Source organism: Monodelphis domestica, chromosome 6 (genome assembly GCF_027887165.1).
Source record: "Monodelphis domestica isolate mMonDom1 chromosome 6, mMonDom1.pri, whole genome shotgun sequence".
Lineage (NCBI taxonomy): Eukaryota > Metazoa > Chordata > Mammalia > Didelphimorphia > Didelphidae > Monodelphis > Monodelphis domestica.
In genome coordinates this window covers 291,684,948-291,705,598 of record NC_077232.1, presented here as the reverse complement: position 1 = coordinate 291,705,598, position 20,651 = coordinate 291,684,948, and the positions used below count along the sequence as shown (strand labels likewise).

Here is a 20,651-nt window from a genome sequence, read left to right as displayed (position 1 = left end):
GTCAAAAGCTGCAGAGAGATTAAGATATAGGAGAAATGAGAAAACACTAACAAATCTGACAGTTGAGGCTATTGGTTATTTTGGAGAGTCGTTTCAGTTGGATGTTGATGCTGGAAGCCAAATGGCAGTTTTGAAGAGACTTGAGAAGAAGCAAAACAGAGGCACTGATTTCCTTTTCAACAATTTTAGCTGAGAAGGGGAGGAGATATATGAAGATAACTATTAGGATGGTAAGATCTAGTGAGAGTTTTTTAAATGTTGGGTGTAATCTGTCATAGAAATTGATTCATAGGAACTATCTTTTCATATTGTTTTAAAAGATAATGGCTTTCCTTGGGCCAGGAAAAAAGTTAAGAGGGAGATCTTGGTTGGACCTGATTGTGTAGGAGCTGAGGATCAGTATAGCCTTAGAGACTTTGAATTGTAGTAGAGGGTGGATGAGGGAGAATCTCCAGTAGCCATAATCTTCTCAGTCAAGTAGGAGGCAATTCATCTGTTAAGAGAGAGAATTTGTCCTGAATTGTTCCAGTAATTGGGGAGGAGGCATCATAATATTGACCAGCTCTACAGAGGTGTTGTAGAGAAATCTGCATGATTGAGCTTCAAATACAGTGTACCTCAATTTTTATGTAAATGGATTAGATAAATAATAAGTGATAAAGGCAAACATAAATAAATAGCTTGATTTCTCCCCCCTCCTCCACATTCCACCCACCACTTCTTTGCTTGGAATTGCCTTTGATAATCACTGACATCCCAGCAGGCAGAAAAGACAAGGATAGAGAGAAGAATGGAGAGTGGGTTGTATATTTGCTTTTAAAAGTTGTATAAAATGCTCTAGTTCTCAGTGTTTTAAAGAAACAAAAGGGGGGAGTTGTAGGACATGGCAAGCAAAATGTACAACATATTTGCCAGCTGGTGTTACTTCTCACAGATTGTTAAACATTTTTTTTGTCTAATTATCATTTCCCAGATCTCTACATTTTCATGTTCTGCATGTGAAACCCCTGTTGAATCCAAAAGTAGCTAGCATCTGATGGTGGGCAAGCAGTTTCCCCTTCTTGAGCTCAATGTCCCATTTGTAAAATGGGGACAATAACTTCTCACACTACTTTGGCCCCTTCCCCCACTCCTCCACAGTAACTCCTGGGTTACTGTGAGGAGTCTAAGAACTGTACAGCCTGAGCAGATATCATCTATTATTAGAGTTAGCTGTCTTGAGAATAAATGATAGATATTAACTTGGTTGTCATCCTTCTGCCTTACTTTTTCCATGCCAATATCTTGATAACCTTTAATTTGAGGTTAATTTGAAGATGTATCTATTCCTTCCCAAAGATATAAGGCATAGATTTTTAGCTGAATCTATGATTTTACTAGCCTTTTGGGGGTGGGGTGGGAAAATATATGGGTGATGGGAAATACCACATTTATCTGAATTTAGTCTGTTCCCCCTCCCATAAGGTAATATGAAATAATATTGAAATAGTGGATTCCCAACTATACTTGGTTTTGTATTAGCCAATTATAATGGGGAATATATCTTGTGTACAGTTGCTGATATCCAGAGAAAGGTCACAAAGACCATATAAAGTTTTTGCAAATACATGAGTTTGAAAACAATAGGAAGAACCCCCCTGATGAGGGGTTGTGCTTTTAATTCTTGCTAGTGAGGGAGATCGAGATTGTGGATCATTTGAACTTGGGAAGTTCTGAGCTGCAGTAGGGAGAAAGCTGAATGGATGTCCACACTAATTGGTTATCTGACACCAATAAAGGAAGAGCCCAAGAGTGTGTGAGAGAAGGGGAAGGGGCATCAGGTTTTCTAAGAAGGATCAATTGATACAGGTTAGAATCAAAGCAAGTTAAAACTTTTGTGCTGATCAGAAGGGGCTTGATCATGTGAGTAGCCATTGCCCTTCCAGCCTAGAGGTGATAGATAGTCTTGGGAAAAAAAAGAAAATGGAAAGTCATGGAAGTTACAGTGAATGAGATAGGGGAAGGAAAAGGAAAAGGGGAAGGAGAGGTAGAAAAAAGAGGAAATAGTAGGGAAGGGAACAGAAGATTCAAAGGAATGGAAGAGGAAAGGGCAGGGGAGAAAAGGAGAAGAGAGGGAGGAGAAAAGAGGGGAGAGGAGGGGAAGGAAATGGAAAAAAGGGAAAAGAAACGGGAAGGGAACAGAAACCTGATATAAGGGAAAGAACATTGAATTTTTAGTCAGTAGAGTGCCTGGGTTCAAAACCTAGTTCCACCAATTTCTACCTGTTTGACATTTGGCAAATCATTTAACTTCATATTTTTCATCTGTAAAACTTAAAGGGAATAGTTGGACAAGATGACCTCTAAGGGCCCTTCCAACTCTAAATCAATGGTCCTTTGACCCATTTCTGCTGTTAGAAATCAAAATATTTAGACTCAAAGAAATCTGAGTTGCAATCAAGTAGTCATCCAGTTCAATATACTTGTGAATTGATATCTGCTTTATAGCACCATAATGAGTGCTTGGATTTGAATCCTATCTCAATCACTTACAGGTGTATAGGATCCCAACAGTTAAAATTTTTTTCTATAACCCTTACCTTCTTTCTGTCTTAGAATCAATATTGTGTATTGGTTCTAAGGCAGAAGACCTGTAAGAGCTGGACAATGGGTTTAAGTGACTTGTCTGAGGCCAGGATCCCAGCTATTACACAGCTTTTGTCACCTTTGGAAATCAATCAATCAACAAATCAATTAAGAAATATTTCTTGAATCCCTTCTGTGCCAAGCATCACACTATGCACTAGGGATACCAAGAAAGAAGTGTAACAGTACTTGCCCTCAAGGAATTTAGATTCTGTTAAAGAAGCAACTTGGACACATAGCAATAGACATAAGTTGATTTGAGGGGTGGAGAAAATTGTGTTTCCAGAAAGCAGGGATTATTCAGGAGGAGAAAGTGACTGATATTATTAAATGCTAAAAAAGAAGTCAAGACCAATGAGGATTGAAAATAGTCCACTATACATGGCTGTGAAAAGATCATTGGCAACTTTGGAAAGAACAGTTTTCACTGAGTGATGAGGTTGGAAGCCAGACTGAAGAGGGCTTAGAAAAGAATGAGAGGAGCGGAAATGAATGAAATGAATTTAGACAGCTTCTTCAAGTGGTTTGGAGGAAGAAAGAGGAAGAGATATAAGACAATAGCTTGCAGGTATTTTTAAAGATGAAGGAATGTTTGTTGGCAGCAGGGAAGGATTGACTAGATAGGGAGAGATAGAAGTTTAGAGAAAGAATGGAGTACAATGTGCTGGAGAAGATGGAAAAGGGTCGAGGGCTGACCTTGGCAAGGAGGAATTCCATAAAAAGCTGGGCTATAGGAGGGATTCGGAGATGATTATAAAGGGTTGTAAGAAAATGAGGGGAATAGGGGAAGCTCATGGCAAATAACTTCTATTTTCACTGTAAAAGATGATGCTAGGATTCTGGTTGTGAAGTTAGGGGACAGGGTAAGATAGAAGGTTTCAGGAGAGAAGAGAAGGTTTGAAATGACTGCTATAGAGAGTTAGGAAGCCCTTAAGAGCTGATGAGCTCACCAAGTGAGAGGTTATGCAGGAGAGAGCCTTGGAGTAAACTCCAAGTTTAGGGGGAATGGTATATACTTTTCTTATCTATGGTTCTTCTTATCTATAGTTACCTTATGTCTGCTTTGTTGTTTCTTGTATATACTTAATATTTGTATGACTTGTCTCATCTCAGAGGCTATAGACTCCTTAAATCAAGGACTTTCATTTTTTCCTTTTATCTCCATGGTTTGCATAGTACATAGCACATGGGTGGTGCATAATAAATGTTGCTTGATTGATTTATGGATTGTTCTAGCAAAGGGAACTGAGGAGTGATCAGATAAGTAGAAAGAGAACCAAGAGACAATAGTTTCACAAACTAGAAGGAGAGTATACGAGAGGAGGTTGTTAATAGTCAAATGCTATAGAGGGGGGAAAAAGGACTAGAACTGGCAATTACGAGATGATTGGCAACTTTGAAGAGAACAGTTTTAGTTGAATGAGTACACCAGAAACCAGATTGCAAAGAGTTGAGAAGACAATGAGAAGACAATTAGAGGCAATAATGGTAGATGTTTTGTTTTTTTCCCTACAGATCTGCCTGAGAAAGGGAAGGAAGATATAGGAGGATAACTAGTAAAGATGGTAGGGAAGTGAGCGAAGAATGAAATCAGTAGAAAAGGGAGATAATTGAAAAAGGAGAAAGATGATAGATATGGGGGCAACCACTGTAGCAGAAGAGAGGGGAGAGGTTCAAGGACAAAACTCCTTGGTTGTTCACCACAAGGAAAAAGGCCACCACATCATCAGTGGCTTTAGTATAGGAGGAGGGAAAGAGAAATGATGCTACAGGGTTGTGATATGCTGAGAAGGAAAGGAGAGGGGGCTCAATTCAAAGGGCTTCTATTTTCTCAGTAAAGTGTGATGCAAACTCCTAAGCCAAGATAGTTGAGAGAGGATATTTCAGAGGTTTAAAGAGGAAAGAGAAAGGTTTTAGAATAGATGCTGAGGGGATTCAGATTGATAACCAATTAGAAAGAAGCAAAAGGACATTTGTTTTAATGAAATGAGGGTCTAATTTAGATTCAGTAGCACAAATGTAATTTATTTTTATAACAAATTTTATTTTTTGTTCTTGTAACAGAGATGATTGTTGACAATCAGATCGAGACGGGTCTCTTGAAAGCTGACCTGAAGGATAAAGTGACCTACACTTTGCTCCGGAAGCATCGGCATCAGACTAAGAAATCCAATCTCCGATCATTGGCTGACATTGGGAAGACCGTCTCCAGTGCAAGTAGGATGTTTTCCAACCCTGATAATGGTAATGCAGGGACCAGTTGCCTTTTCTTCTACTATTTTTTCTCATTCATTTCTGCTCCATCTCTTTCTGTCTTTTCTTTCCTTTTCTTTCTCATTTTTTTCATGGACATCTTAAAAGGAGGCTTCCCCTTCTCCCTTATCACTTCCCTGCAGGCAAAATTGCAGATACTCTGGAAATATTTCAGCTCTCTCTACAATGACTATTTTCTGTGGCTTTATATTTCTCTTGGTTGGACGTGTAGGATTGGTGGCAATAGCCCATGGATAGAAGATGTGAATGATTCAGATGACTGGACCATTTTGGAGGTTACTGAGTATGAACAGAAATGTGCTAAAAATGTCTGACAGAGTGCTGAATCTGGAGTCAGAAAGGCCTGAGTTCAAATCCAGCTTTAGAAACATAACCTGTGTGACCCTGCTCACTTAGCTTAGACTTAGCTTCTGTCTACCTCCATTTTCTCATCTGTAAAACAATTAAAGGCAGTAATTATAGATAGCTTTTTCTATAAGTCTGCCTGAGAAAGGGAAGATAAAGATATAGGATGGTAACTAGTAAGGACAGAGAGTATAGTGTGAGAAGAATGGAATTAGTAGAAAACGGAGACAACTGAAAATGAGATAAGTGAGCCACTTATATTATACCTTTATCCAAACCATTGGTACAAGTATTTGCTATCAAAGGGTTAAAACAGATCTGGAGCACTTTTCCTGAGACCTCTTTGCCATTTGGCGTTTGACCACAAATGACCACTCTTTAGGTCCAATCATCCAATCAGTTCCAAATATACCTAATTCTATTGTCACTGAACCCATAAAGTCCCATTGCTCCCTCACCTATCCAAAAATAGCATAGGAGACTTGGTCAAATATCTTGCTCAAATTTATCAAAAGATAAAAATGCTTTATCTTGATCCTTCCTCCAATCTATCAGTCAAATAATCCTGTCATAAAACATAGATTATTTGTAATCATCACTTCCTTTCACTAACCATTCCTTTGCCATTACCATTCAGATGACTTTAGTTAGGAGGTCTTCGTTGGTCTTTTTTTTTTCAGAGAATTACCTAATATTATTCTATGTTCTTTTTAAAAATGAGTCTGCTTTTGTAGAGTGCTATAAATATAGTCAAGTGTGGGTGGTATCAGGATAGAATTTTGTTTAGTTTAGATTTGGAAAAGAGATAAGGAAGGCTAATTTAGAGCCTGTTTATGCCCCCACTACAGGTAAAAATAAAATAAAACAGGAACTTTGCCCGAATTTTACAATATTACATTGACCATAATGGTTCTGTGTTGTCATCTCTTGTTCAAATGTACTACTTAATGGATAAGAGCTGAGAAAGAAAAATACTATTCTATTAGCTATAGAAAATTAATGTTATAGTGGACGTCTCCTGGGCTAGTGGAGGTTGGACAGGGCAAGAGATGGGGTGGAGGAAGTTTATCTTGAGTACTAAGAGAAATGGACAAGTCAAAGAGAAATCATTGCCATTTTATGCACATAGACACCGAAAAAAGAGTATGAAAGATGAAGCTGGAAAAGAGTCAGTTCAGGAACTGTAATAAAACAGAACTCTAACTTACTATTTCTGAGAAGTTGAGAGTTGGCTTTTATGAAGTTCACACAATGGAAAGGTTGGTTGAACGAGAAGGTAGTATATAAGCCAAGTTTCTGGAGAATGTTTAGTCCAGGCCCATTTTCTTAGTCTCTTAATGTGTTTTTAGGGTTAGAATCTGATAGATTTATTAAAAGTGAGATAGCTCACTTTTATCAGTCAGTCCATAGGCATTTATTTATTAAAATCCTTCCATGTGTCAGACACTGGGCAAAGCTCAGGAGTTACAAAAAAAAACAAAAGACAAACCGTATTCTCAAGGAGCTCTTGGTATAATGAGGGAGGCAAAAACCTATATGCAATAATATATATATATATATATATGTATACATATATAAAGATATAATAAGATAAATTGGAGATAACCAACATCAGGGTCACTATTATTATTATTATTATGTGAACAATATGCTTAAAAAAGCCCTTTCCTTCTATCTTAGAAACAACACTTGTGACAAGGAAATCACTTTAAAAGACTGATATATATTAATTTAAGGTTGCCAAGGAATTCAGCTATGTAATTCCTAAATGAAAACTCAAGTCAGCAGTCAACCTTTTATGGAGTTTAATTACAAACAGGAAGAAGAAAGGAATTAGAGATAGAGAGAGAGAGGGAGAGAGAAAGGGGAGAGAAGGGAATAGGGCTTAAATACCCCTTCTGTTTAGGCTGGGCCAAAAGGCCCAAGCCCTTAGATAGCTGAGGCAAAGAAAAGAGATCAGTCCCTATCACTCACGTGACCAAAATGGAGAAACAGTCTCAGGGGCCTCCACCTCCAGCTTCCTTCAGAGCAAGCTTCTCAGAGCACCTCTCCAACCAAACCAACTCTAGTCCTCAGACCCCGCTATCTTTAAGGAAACCATCCAAGTTCCCTCCCCTCAGTTCTCACATCTACCAATCACTGTCCATGTCTTCCCTGTGCCAATGGTGGCTCTAGCTTAACCCAGGACCGCCCAGAGGTCTGTGGCTTCGCATATGTCTGTTGAAGGTCATATTCTCAAATAATTAAATCTTGATCCTTTGCTACAGCCCTTCCTAAATCCTGTTACCCTGAGTAGGGTGGAGATTGGAATAATTAAATTTTGATCTATGCTGCAGCCCTTTCCATTGTTCAGCAAAAGCTTTCTGTCCTAAAGTAATCTTAAGAAGGGAAGAGGAGGAACCTCCCTTGCCAATGGGGTTCACATTCCAATGGTGAATCATAAGTCTAAGAAATTTTAAGGTTTACACACTGCATATTGGATCTAAGGCAGAAGAACCGTAAGGGCTAGGCAATGGGGACTAAATGATTTGCCCAGGATCACACAGCTGGAAAGTGTCTGAGCCACTTAGCTGCCCCCCTCCATATACTTTTTTAAAGGAATACTCACAAAAGGAGGAATCTAATATGGAACATTTCTGTGCAAGTAATAGTGTTTTCCATTACCTACATGGGATTTTGTTCCTAAGAGAAGATATTTAGATTTGGAAATTTCTTTGATATTAGAAAAAAATCCATTAGTTAGTCAATAAGAATTGATGAAGTACTTACTATATGCTAATCACCATGATAAATGCAGATTCAGATACAAAGAAAGGCAACTGCTCTCAAGGAGACTCCCATAATCCTTTGGAAATTGCAGTTATCTAGAAGTTAGAATAGTTGATGTGAGTGATAGCTGTCATAAGTTACTTCATCATTGTATTATGTATGGACAGAAAAGGTATGAATTGATATCAGAGCCATTAAGGTGATTGGTATATCTTTGAATATCAGCTCCTACATATCCCCTTTGAAGATAACTAGGTGGGGGAAGTAGATAGAGTGTTGGATCTGGTGTCAGAAAGAACCAAATCTGGCCTCACACATTTACTAGCTATGTGATTCTGGACAAATCACTTTAGTCTCTGCCTCAGTTTCCAAATGTCTAAAATGGAGAAAGGAATAACATTTACCTCCCAGGGTTGTTGTGAAAACCAAGTAAGATATCATTTAGAAAGTTCTTAGTCCAGTTCTTTTAGTCATGTCCAATTCTTTGTGACCCCATTTGAGGTTTTCTTGGCAAAGATACTGGTTTGCCATTTCTTTTTCCAGCTCATTTTTATAGATGAGGAAACTGAGGCAAACAGGATAAAGTGACTTGCCCAGGATCAAACAGCTAGTGTCTGAGGCTTGATTTGAATTCAAGATGAGTCTTCTTGACTCCAAGCCTGGCACTCCCCCCATTAAGCCACGTTTACTAGCCAGTACCAGCCACATGATTTCTTTCTTCCTTCTCACTTAAGGCAACATTCCATGGTTTGAGGGTACTTTCTTCAGGTCAAGGAGCTAAAAGTAGGGAGAAAGGCTAAAGCATTAAGACTGCAGCAAATAATGCTACTTTCATAGGGCTGAAAAGCAGTGGTTTGGCAGACAGATCCAGGAGGTCTGCCACCTAATTTGAACTACATTTTCAGGAAATGTAGGCAACAATAGCAAGAGCTGGACCATTGAGCTCCTTCCGTTTGTAGCACCAGCATGGAGTATTTGGACACTGAATAGTAATAGTAAAAGAGAGACTATTCAGGCTCTTATCTCCTCTCCAGATCTAGATACTTCAGAGGAAAGTTTAAGCTGTCTTTATCATTCACCTTTTCGGGTTGTGAAATGTTTTATGTGCTGGCAGAGCACAGAAGGAAGGGCTGTTCCTTCCTGGCACTTCAGGTGATCAGCTTACACCCTGAAGTATGGGATCTGATTAGGTCCTCCCTGAACATGTTGTTATTGGCCTTCACTTTACTCAATTCCTTTCAAGTATCCAGGGGGCACCTCGGGCAATGAATTCCGCTGGCCTCCAAAGTACAGGAAGGTTGCAATGCCCTTCTTTGTTTCTATGAGATCACTGCCAAATTTCCTTTTTCCTAGCTCTCAGGTATATACCATTTGCCTTGATATGAGAAGAATGAGATTCTTGACATAGTTATTAAGTAATAAAATGGTTTAAAGATGTCTTTTGAATGTGGAAATACTGTTAATGTAATTTCTACCTATATGTAATTCCCTTGTTTCTCCCTTTAAAACAATTTGCCTTCCACAGGAGCAAGATTTTTCCCTTCTTCAGGGAAAAACACAATGAGTTTGGGACAGTTCTGCTTCAGTCTTCAGATCCAAAAAAAAACAAACAACCCAGACCTACTGACATATTGAGCTAGAGCACCTGTACTTGTTGTAAAAGTATTGTACAAATGTCATTACTTTTATTTTTCCTGCTAATACCACTGAGCAAAAACATGAAATATGGATAATTTCATTTATGGGAGTTCTTTGTCCTTCAGATTCATGGTATTTCTCAGAGAAGGTTATCACCATCGTTTGGGAATATTAACTTGAGCTGGGGTTCAAGATAATCTCATATTTACAAAGAGAACTATATAACAAGTTCCAATACATAATGTTTATGGAAATATTAGGCTATTTTGCAGAACTGTATAATAGTAGATTAATTTGCTATTGACTTATTATATTTGTGGATTTAGGCAGACATTTCTGCCAGGCTCTAAATCTTAGTCAAATAGTATACTTTATCATTTTAATCAAGGTATTGGTATGGTTTTAATGGTATATAAAAAGGTTAATGAGGTTTCCAACCTTCCTTGGTGTCAGATTGATGTCTTTCTGACTTCTCACTTCTGGGTATTATGCTTATGGCCTGGTAGATGTAACAGGCCAGCAGCGCCATCTTGTATTCTGTTCAAATAGATTGTGAAGGATCAGCTTTTAACTCTAGGAATATACCTTGGCAGTAGTTTGAAAGACAAAAGAGTTTGGTTTACTTCTCCTTTGGAAGTGAATAAACAAAGCTGACATTTATTGATTGGGCTATACTTTGAACGAAAGATTCTGTTTGGAAGTATTTTTATTCTAGGGAAAATTGGTATTATAAATTGGTCTGTTTTTTAAAAAAAAAAGTGAATAAAGATGTTTTACACTCCATGAGTTTGGTACATAGCTCACACCAGGGAAGTTTACCAAAGAGAGGGGGCAGGGACTAACTTTAATAGTGTTTTCCCTTGAGATAAAAAAAAAAAAATAGAATCCCAGTCTCTTTGGCCTGCAACTCTTATGATCTAAATGAATCTCTGTAATGTAAAGTTTTGCACTGAGCCAATAATACTCCTATCTTCCCTTCTTCCATTCTTCTATGTTAATCTGTTACATTCTTCTTCATGACACAGTGAAAAGAATGCTGGATTTGGCCTCCGAGGCCCTAGATCCATATCCTACCTCTATAGTTTATTACCGATGCCTCTGGGTCTTAGATTACTCCTGCGTAAAGTGGGAAGATTAGGATTAAAAGATCTCTCTGACCTCTTAGTCTGTGGACTCAGAGGCACTCTTGATGAGACTGGAGATACAGTAATGCAATTCCATTTAATAATCTCTAGGGCTATGAGATATTTGTAATCTCATTTCTCACTTTATAATCTATGTGTTGGGGGTGAGTTGGGAAATCATGGAAAACATGTTTGGTTTGGAATCATAGACCCTGGGCTTGAACCTCAGCGCTGCCAATTACCCCGTTTCCTTAGTTAAGTCACTCCATTTTCTATCTCCAAAAAAGGGAGGTGAGTTACAGGACGTCTTAGGTCCTCCCTTCTACAGCTGGCACCCGGTTTTATTCCATGTGTATATGTAGTACTTGCACAAACAATAAAACAAAAAGCTACTCAGAAAGAAGCTCAATCAAGAAAGAGGTTCTTTTTAAAATTTTGTTTCTGTAGCACTTTTGGGGGGTATAGATGCATGATTTCATTGGGATGGAGAATTGAAATTACCTTGACCACTCATTCGAAATTTACCGTCTTAGTCAGTTGGGTTAGAGGTACTGAGAGAGCACCTGAGTGATTTCTCTCTGCTCCTAATTAGCATGACAAACATAAATGGGTTAATTCTTCCCTCTGAATTTAAGACAAATTTTTCTGACATCCTCCCTAGATGGCTCTTTACCCTTCTCTCTTCTACTCATGTAATTCCTCAGTTTTCCAAGGCAGAAGGCCAGCTATCTCAGCTATCTTGGAAAATAACTTAGCCATTGAATTAAAGATGCACTATTCTGCTTCTCACTTCACTGAGAAGCCCTTACCTAGCACAACCTGGCTTCCCTGGCCAGTAAGGAGCTTTGAATGACCCCCAAAGAACCATTAAACTGCTAAAAAAAAAAGACCTCTGGTTCTGTCTTTTCATTCCCAAAGCTTCTCCATTTTGCATATTCTGGGATTCCCTGAACACTTGTGAAATTTGACCAATTCCACAGAGACTTGGGTGAAATCTTCCCCTTTTCAGGTGAATTCATACGTGCTCTTCTCTCTATAGCCAGGTGGACAGTTAGGCCTAATAGGAAGGGGTGTCCAGGCAATCATTTCCTGAGCTTTTGACCTTCAGTGAATGGTATCAGATGTTTTCCTGAGATGAGATTCTCTCTTTACAGCTTGGTTGATTCTCTCCGTTATCGATTTCTGATGTAACTGTAGCCAAATTCCCTATCTTCAGTTCCCTCATAGGTCAAATTTGTAAGAAGCAAATGGGATTAAAGCAAACCAAAGTGCATTGGAAAACACAGAGGGATGCTTCTATTTGATTATTTTGATTATGATTAAAAAGTTATTTTTCAATACTTAATTTCACGACCATCTTACATTGCAAAATGCCATAGCTATGAGGAGAGGAAAATAGTTCATAGTTTGGGGTTCATCTTTTGTTTTTTGAAAAGGACCAATGACATCTTGGGGCTTTATGAAGTTGTGGAAAGGAGAGGGAAAGAATGGAAGAAGACAGAGAGAAGAGAGTATGAGAGCCTCATGGTTTTTACCCTTTTTGAAGAAATGCTTTCCATAATTGGACAGAAATACCTCTCTCCCTCTCAGTTTACAGTAATAAATCAAAAATAAATATCAAAGGTTTTTTTTTTTAACATGGTGAACTTTTAACTAGTTTCATGGAAGCTACTTTTTCATTTTAACTTGAGCTGACAGTGCTCTGTCTAAAATATTTGTTCTGCTGTTAGGATATTTGGTCTAAAAATCCATGTACTAGTGCCAGTTGGTGAATTATCTTTTCCAACTCACTATATCAGCAACTTGTGCCCTTCCAGAGATAATGAAACTTCCACTAGAAGAAAAAGTATTCATCATTCCTCATTCAGATCAAAATTATTATTTTGAATAATCATAGAATGTCAAAGAGATTTCAGAATTCATCATCGTGTTTCAAGACAGAATTGTATCTAAAGCATCTCAGAGATATGACTGTTCTGAAAGATCACTCTCCAAATAGTTTCAGATAGCCTTCTCTAATAGCTTTACAAGCAGGATTTTTTTCTTAGACTATATTCTATAAACTTGGCATTATATTTGTGTGAAAGAAAAAAATTTCCCTAATATCTAACAGTAATTGAATAGATGCTCAAAAGGTCACAATAATACAACTGTGGAAAGTTTTGGTGGCTTTTAACTTAGGAGAAAAACACATTTCTTACTCTTTGGGGAAAAAATCCACCTGAATCATATATTTAGAACTAGAAAGGACTCTAAAAGTCATTGGGTCCAATTCTCTCATTTTACTGATAAAGAAACTGAGACTCAAAGGGGTTAAATAATTTGCCTAATTTCTCATAGCTAGTAAGCTGATGAGATAGGATTTGAACTCGTCTTTCTTACTCCAGTGTCCAGTGCTCTCTGTCCACCATAGTACATAGCTACTTCAATATCCATTTCCCTAACGGCAGGAAAGACTTCACCTTTTTTTAAGAGTAGGTGTATTTGAACAAATTGATTCAGGAAGCTAACAAAAATCACTCTACACCACCAATTTTACATCTATTTTGGAACCAAAAAAGTATAATTCAGTCTCTGATCCATCATGAAAAAAAGTAAAGTGAGCCTTTTCTGCTTGTAGCTAAGTACAAGAAAGGAAAGGGGATTAAAAAAAGAATCTGTAAGACAACAGATAACTAAGAGGCGGCATGGGGTGTGTGTGTGTGTGTGTGTGTGTGTGTGTGTGTGTGTGTGTGTGTGTGTGTGTGTGAAACAATGGTTTTGGAGTCAGAGTTCTGGGTTCAAATCCCATCTCTGACTTCTGTTTATTATCTGGATGTTTGACTTGGGCAAGTCTTTTAAATTCTTTCTGCCATAGTTTTCTCACATGCACAATGAGGGGAGGTGTAGCAGATAATTCTTAAGGATCATTTCAGCTCTAAATATATGGTCTCCAGATTGCCTAATCTTTCAAACATTAAGAGGTAGCAAAAAAAATTTTCCCCCAAAGGCAATTGCTAAGTCCTCTTATCTAAATATCTCAATATAATCTTGGCTTTCTCTTTGGGAAAATGCTCTTTGAAATTTAAAATTATAGTCAAACTTGAAGTTGATTTATACAAATAAGTCCGAAGGAAATGTTTAGCTACCAACTCAAAAAGTTTGTTTTAGAAGAGAACTCAAAATTTGAACACTGTGCCTTGCCGTAGTAGTGAATCAAAGGGATAAGGCTTTGGGTTTGGGTTGAGTGCCTGGCCAGACCATTTCAATCTTCACCTTGGAAAGGAAGTTGCCAGGACTCTGTGAGCTCCCATATTTTTATGTGTGCCAATAAAGCCAGATATTCTTGCTGGTTGGTGCCAGCCTCTCTTGTAAATTCCCATGGATAGGGAAGTGTTGATAACAACAATATCAAAGGGAAGGTTAAGGATGGGATCAGTCCTCAGTAGGGTACTAGTAGCATGGCATATTGAAAGGGTTGTTAGAGAGAGGTATCATTTAGGACCATTAGTCATTGTCACTGAGCCACTAATTCAGACAGCTAGCTCTCTCATCCATCTTTTGAACAATGGTACCAGTGACCCCATCTATTCAGATTACTAAACACTAATTAAAATGGCCTTTTAAGGTTAGCTGCTAGAGAAAACTCAGGATTTGCCTATAATCTTCTTGCAACAAGACCATCTAAAGAATAATGAAGAATGGGGCATTTTTAGTGACTCATAATTTAATCTCGTCTTCCTACTTATGTTTTCACAAAGCCATGCCCGGAGTCTTTGCAGGTCAGTCATCTGTCAAATGAAACGAGGGGTTCTACTTTGTTGGAATCATGGCATATTTCTGAATGTCTCCTTGACAAAACCTTTTTGGAAGATGTGACTTGTTCGTTTGCTTGGTGCTATGAAAACTTGCAAAGAAATTCAATTGTAGGATATAATTCAGAATTCAGTTAGGCAATACATTTGCCTTAAACAGGTACTAGCACAGATGGCTTGCTCATAAAGTACTGATTTTATTTACTGTTTTGTAACACAGAAAGATCATTTTAAAAAATGTTCCCAGTTTTGGAAAGGAGAAAGCATCCACATTTGTCCCTACTCCAGATTCAGATGGCTCTGAATATTCTTTGATTCTAAAGTTCCCTTTCACAATGCAAATCCTGACTTAGCCATGCCTACCTGTCCTATGTATGTCCTCATGACCACAAACCCCATTATTGGGCCACAGAAGAGTTCTCTCCATATTTTAGAAATCACTCATCAAGAGTAGTTGAATCTATGGAGAAATGAAAGAACCCAAGAGACAAAGTAAATGAAATTTGTTCATAACCATCCATCAATTAATGAAGTGTCCAAAATGCAAAAGTTAACTCTTGAATCAACTCTAGCCTTACAAAGAGCTGATACCCCAATGCTTTGCATACAGGTATGGAAAGACAGGCTTTTACTTGCTTTGGGTCAGTTCTTAAGCCAAATGTAAGATGTTTTAATCCTTTAACGATGTATATTGGTCATCTGGTCACTGCATGGCCATCATGTACTGTGTGGTGATCCATCCTTTCCTGGGGAGGGCAGAGTGTGACATTTCACGAAAAAAGCAAAACACTATACATGCAGGAGTATGCTGGAGCCAACTTGTATGAGATTTGGAGGGCAGATTGTTAAATTTTCACTGTGGACATTTATACCTCCGAAATCAGCAAAGATTACAAATCAGGACATGATCTAGTGTTTTCTTGGTTGTCTAGACTTCAGAAAGTGACAGAGAAAATGTCAATAATGCAGGTTAAGCTTTAAAGTTTGTTATGTGTACCTACTCACCTCCCATAGCCGATGGTCAAACATTTACCCATATATTCCTGCATTCTTGGGACTTCAAGTTGTCTCTTGATTCATCTTGGATGGGGATAAGAACCTCACAGGAGGCCAAGGATTTTATTTGAGCTGGGGGACTATCCTGTGCATTCATCTCTCATAGTTATGACTTCAGAGAAAAGCCATATATTAAAATTACAGTAAAAGAAAGCACAAAAGAGTAAAAATGGATCAACATGGATTTAAATACATTTGTGTTTTCTATTAGCCTATCTCCTTCCTAATATATTTTTATAACTGGAGGGCTGAGGAATGAGAAGCCCTCAAACCAATGTTTGTTAAAATCAGCCATTTGCATGCAAGAGTGATCATTGTGTTACCATTTGTTGCCCCGGATTCTACAGCTATTGGAGTCAGACCACAGGAAATCTGCTTTCAATCAGTCAACAAGTATTTATTAAGTACCAACTGTATACCTGTCACTGTGCTAAGATGTGCTTTTCCTCCCTTTGTGCTTCACCCCCCCAAGTGTGTAATAGTGTGTGTGTGTCTGTGTGTGTGTGTACATACACAGTGCAAATTTATCCACAGTCTTAATGACACCTCTCAGAGGTGTGGCACCATTCAAAGAGAACACTGTATCTGCAGCCAGAGGGACCTAGGTTCAAATCCTATCTTTGGCAAATACTACTTTTGTGATCTTGGACAAGTCACTGTATTTCTCTGGACCTCAGTTTTCTCATGTATAGAATAATGGAGTTGGGCCAGTTGACTTCTGCTCTAGGGCTTTGCTGCTCTCTTCCCACAGACACAATTCCTGTTTTGTCTGTCCTGTTTTGCATAGGTTGGAACTAGGGCAGCCACACTGGACTGTGGATGTATCCAGATGTACTAAAGTCTGTCCTAAATTGTTTTGTCCTGTCCGTGGTTGGAGGGTTGAGAGGGAAACTATCAATGTAAATGTTTGTCATTGTTCTCTTTTAATATGCTTGTGCAAGTTTCCTTGAGTGTTATTTTTTTTTTCTTCTTAACTTAATGCTCCCATGCTCCTACTTGCTGTGGCTGCTAATATGTCCTCCTCCTCAACCTCTTCTTCCCGTCTTCTGCTTCTGATACTAAAGCTCGCAGCCCGCTTGAGAACTCACTGCCCTGTCTAGCCACCTGCACGTTGGACGATGAATCCCGAGTGTGGCGCAGTCCCAGCGTGGGATGGCTGAGTAAGTCAATGAGTGGGATGGGAAAAAAGAGTGGTGGTGGGTGGGGGGCAGGGAGGATTGGGGCACAGGTATTGTACAGAGTGAAGGAAGACATGAAAGGTAACAAAAATGATTCCTAAACACAGATTTGAGGCACTGTCCCCCTGCTTCAGAGAAAAGCAGTAGTAATAGATTGTGCACTTAGATGAAGATCTCTCTTGGTTCGAGGGAGATGAGTCTTCAGCCAATCAAGCAAACAGCACTTATTAAGCACCCCCTATGTATCAGGCATAGATGCCAGGGCCATGAAAGCAGAAACTACATGGCCTCTGAAGAGTCAAAATTACACAAAAACAAAAAATTAAAAAAAAGCCAAGTAATTTCAAGGGAGAGGCACTAGCCAATTGCCACATTACTTTCCATTGAAGTCACATCAAATTCAGAGCCCTACTACCCTTGACCTATCTCTTCTATCTTATCTTTCACTATACCTCAACATGAATTCCTGCCCCAAATTGGATTCTGCCATAGTAATCCTTCTAGGGATGTTTCCCCCTTCTCCCTTCTTGTCCAAAGTCTTCCCATTCCTTAAAGCCCAAATCAAGTTCCAGTTTTCCAATGAAGCCGTTCCTTATTACCCAAATCCATGTGTTCTGAATTTGCATTGACTCTTTGGAGTTTGGCAAACTATCTCTTCTCCCTTGTTCATTCTACTTTGTTTCATTTATTGGTGTCTCCCTTCAAACTCAGAGTAAACGCAGAGACTGAGCCCTAGACTTTTTTTGAAACTGTGTTTCACAGAGTTTTGCCAAGTACATATAGAATGTGCTCAATAATTACTTCTTGGTTGGTTGTAGTATATCCCCCATTTTGCAACGTCCTCTTTTGCCACAATCCAGGATTTTTAGATCCTAGGAGCAAAGGAGGAAAATCCTAAAAAGGAAATTGTTTTAGTTGTCTAAAATTCATTATCTCACAGCTTACGGCTTGCTCTACTAATAATCTTAAATGCTTGTGGACCTGCTGTGCTTTTCTGTTTTCTGGGTGCACACACCGGTGGCTTCTGTTGCCTGTCTGATTATGGGAATTTGTTTTGCTTGATGAGACATATTTATTAAAGAAGTTTTGTTTTTCTTCTTTCTTGGGGAAAGAGGGAAAGTGGATCTTTATTCGAAGGCAAAATATAATTTAATTTTAAAAAGGAAAATGAAAGAAATAACCTATTTTCTTTTGTACTTATTGACATTTGTGATCAGCTGCCATTAGCTCCTAACTTTGAAGTGCAAAGAGGAAAGGAGGATGAAGATATTGGTCTCTTTATCCTGCTCCCCAATGTTTTCCTGTAGTGTCCTGATTCTACTGTGCATTACAGTTGTCTGCCTGCCTAGATTGTAAGCCCAGAGGGCATAGTCATCTCTCTAATCCTGAATTTTGTTTTATAGGCTTCTAATTTATGTTTAATGTGACTATGGTTTCTTATAACAAGCAACAGTGGCATTTGAGAACTACATGGTTCCTTCCTACTTTTAGAGTATCGAGTTTACAGAGGAAATGTAAGGTTCTGTTGTAAATATTTTCATTTTAAGGAATTTTTTCCATTGTTTCTGCTCTTGTATGTCTGAGTGACGGTTACTCAGCCCTTCCAGTTTATTGGATGATGACAGTCTAAGTGGAGAAATAGTAATTCATTATGGCTCTAAAGTTGCTTTTTTCTCCCTCCAAAAAAACCTTTTTTTGCGTTGTGTTTCTTTAGGGAATTAGGGAACTCAAAGAGAATGTATCAGGTAAGATTTCCTCTCCATTGTCTATGTAGATTTTGATGTTCTACTTCACCCCTAGCCAAAGTAACTCCCCCAGGAAGAGCCTTTTCTGTTTCTTTATTATGGGTTGTCTATCTAAAAATTTAATCGCCCTTTGACCCTTTATCTAGGAGACAGTGTGGTATGGCAGTCAAACTGTTGGGCTAGAGTCAAGAAGTCCTGAGTTCAAATTCTGTACATTTTACTTCTTAGTCATGAGATCATGGGCAAATCACTAAACTCCTCCAAGTCTCAGGAAGGAATCTCTTCATTTTTCTTAGGTGCCATGACCACTGGCTCAGAGCTATCAGATAAGAGATAGATTTTGAGCCATGTTAATAGAGGGAGTTCCCATAGTGATGAAATCACAAGTCTTTGATGTAGCAAAGTATGTGATCCCCACAGCATCTTAGCTTAGTTAATAGAACCTCTTGAAGTCATTGCTGGGGAGTATAACAGGCAAAATATTTATTTCAGGCTAGAGTTTGAAATCTTCTTCAACTCTTCCAGACCAGTGACCTTTTATTCCTTTGTTTATTTCTTCACTAGATGTCTAAAGGTTAACTTTTTGTTCTTGGGTGGTGATATTTTTTGGGCTTCTTACTGCCCACTTGGGACATAAATTCTTGGGTTTTCAATAGTCCAAAGCAATTTGAATTGTGATTTTTCACTTATTTACTTACCTACTAATTACTTTATTTTGTAGCATATTCTTTTTGGGACTAACCTCCAAGCTTCAGGTTGGGCTTCCGGAAGGGAAATTGTCCTTTGTTCAAGATACTCTGTGGTTCTAGTTCTGACTCTTAAATGGGTCCCTATGAGAGTTCATACCTTTAATAGTCAGTCAATAGACATAATTACCTGAGAAGAAAGGGATTTTCTGAGATAAAGTCATAAAAACAATAGCAATAAAACACAGTCTACATACATTTGGAATTTCCTTATAACTACACAGAGCAGTCATGGGAAGAGAAGACACAGACATAGAGCTCACTAATAAAGAGATAAACATTTTGGGTACACATGTGGCCAAATCGGTTTACAATTCTGGCACTTCTGGACATTGATGTGTTTTTCTTTCTCACAGAATCTTCATGCTGCTCCCTCATTAGAGCAGTGTCTCTGTTGTGCTGGTTGCTTGGGTAGTTGCACTGGGTCTATTCCTCTCTGAACCTCAACTTCCAATATCCAAGGCTGGTTTTCTTCTCAACAACTAGGAGTTACACTCCTTAAAACTTTCTCCTACATTAGCTCATTTGGTCTGCTTCCTGCTGGGACTAACACCTCCTACTGGATGAGTAACTCCATGGCAAGCCATTGCGGCATATGGGGGTTAGGGGAAAAAATTTCCAGCCACTTTCATGCTGAAGAATGTTTACCTCTCAAAAGCTGGGTTCTTCCATTCCTGATTCTCTTTCCTACTGTTAGAAACCACACTCCTTGGAATTGTCTTCTGCCTTGACTGAGTGCCTCTCCATAGAGTGCCTGTTATTTAAAGGGCCACCCAGGGGTGGTCTATTCTTTGTCACCCACTGGCTAGTTGCCTTCCAATTCCATCAGTTTTGATCAGAGAGCTTTCCAGATCTAATGAGAATAACGAAATATAAGCCTTTCTGTATATTTCATTTTTACTCTAATACCTCATTGTTTCTATTAGCCTTTGAGATTTCATCAGTTAGCCTGGGGCAGGGAAATTTCATCAAGTGGCCTGGCCAGGAGTGTCCTGTTCAACTTCTCCATCCCCACTACGTTTACTGTAATTTTTTTATTAGCATATTTTGTTTTCATATTACTCCCATTTCCCAATGTATCCTTCCCCCAGAGAACCATCTCTTATAACAAAGAATGAAAATGAAAGAAAACAAAAACCCAGTTCAGTAGAATTAACTAATACATTGAAAAAAAAACACCTGACATTATATGCAGTCCTACTCATACCCCAACCCTATTCCATTTCTGCAAAGAATAGGATAAAGTGTCTTGCATATATCTTCTTTGAGACCCAGCTAGGTAATTATATTTTTGTAGCATTTAGTTTTAGCTATTCTACTATTGTCACTGGATGCTTTGTTTTCCCATTTCTGCTGA

The 20,651-nt window shown here is 38.5% G+C and overlaps 1 protein-coding gene across 9 annotated transcripts in view; it reads left to right on the top strand.

Annotated features, from left to right (window-relative positions):
• The window catches only part of SLC4A4 (solute carrier family 4 member 4), a 523,229-nt gene that overhangs the window by 313,625 nt on the left and 188,953 nt on the right, over positions 1 to 20,651 (top strand). For 8 of the 9 annotated variants that reach the window (XM_056803353.1, XM_007495656.3, XM_056803351.1 and 5 more), the window contains one exon: positions 4,690 to 4,869. In XM_056803353.1, coding sequence (XP_056659331.1) covers positions 4,690 to 4,869 — 180 coding nt within the window. The remainder of the gene's footprint in view (positions 1 to 4,689; positions 4,870 to 20,651) is intronic. The other variant, XM_001364611.5, reaches the window with a different exon arrangement.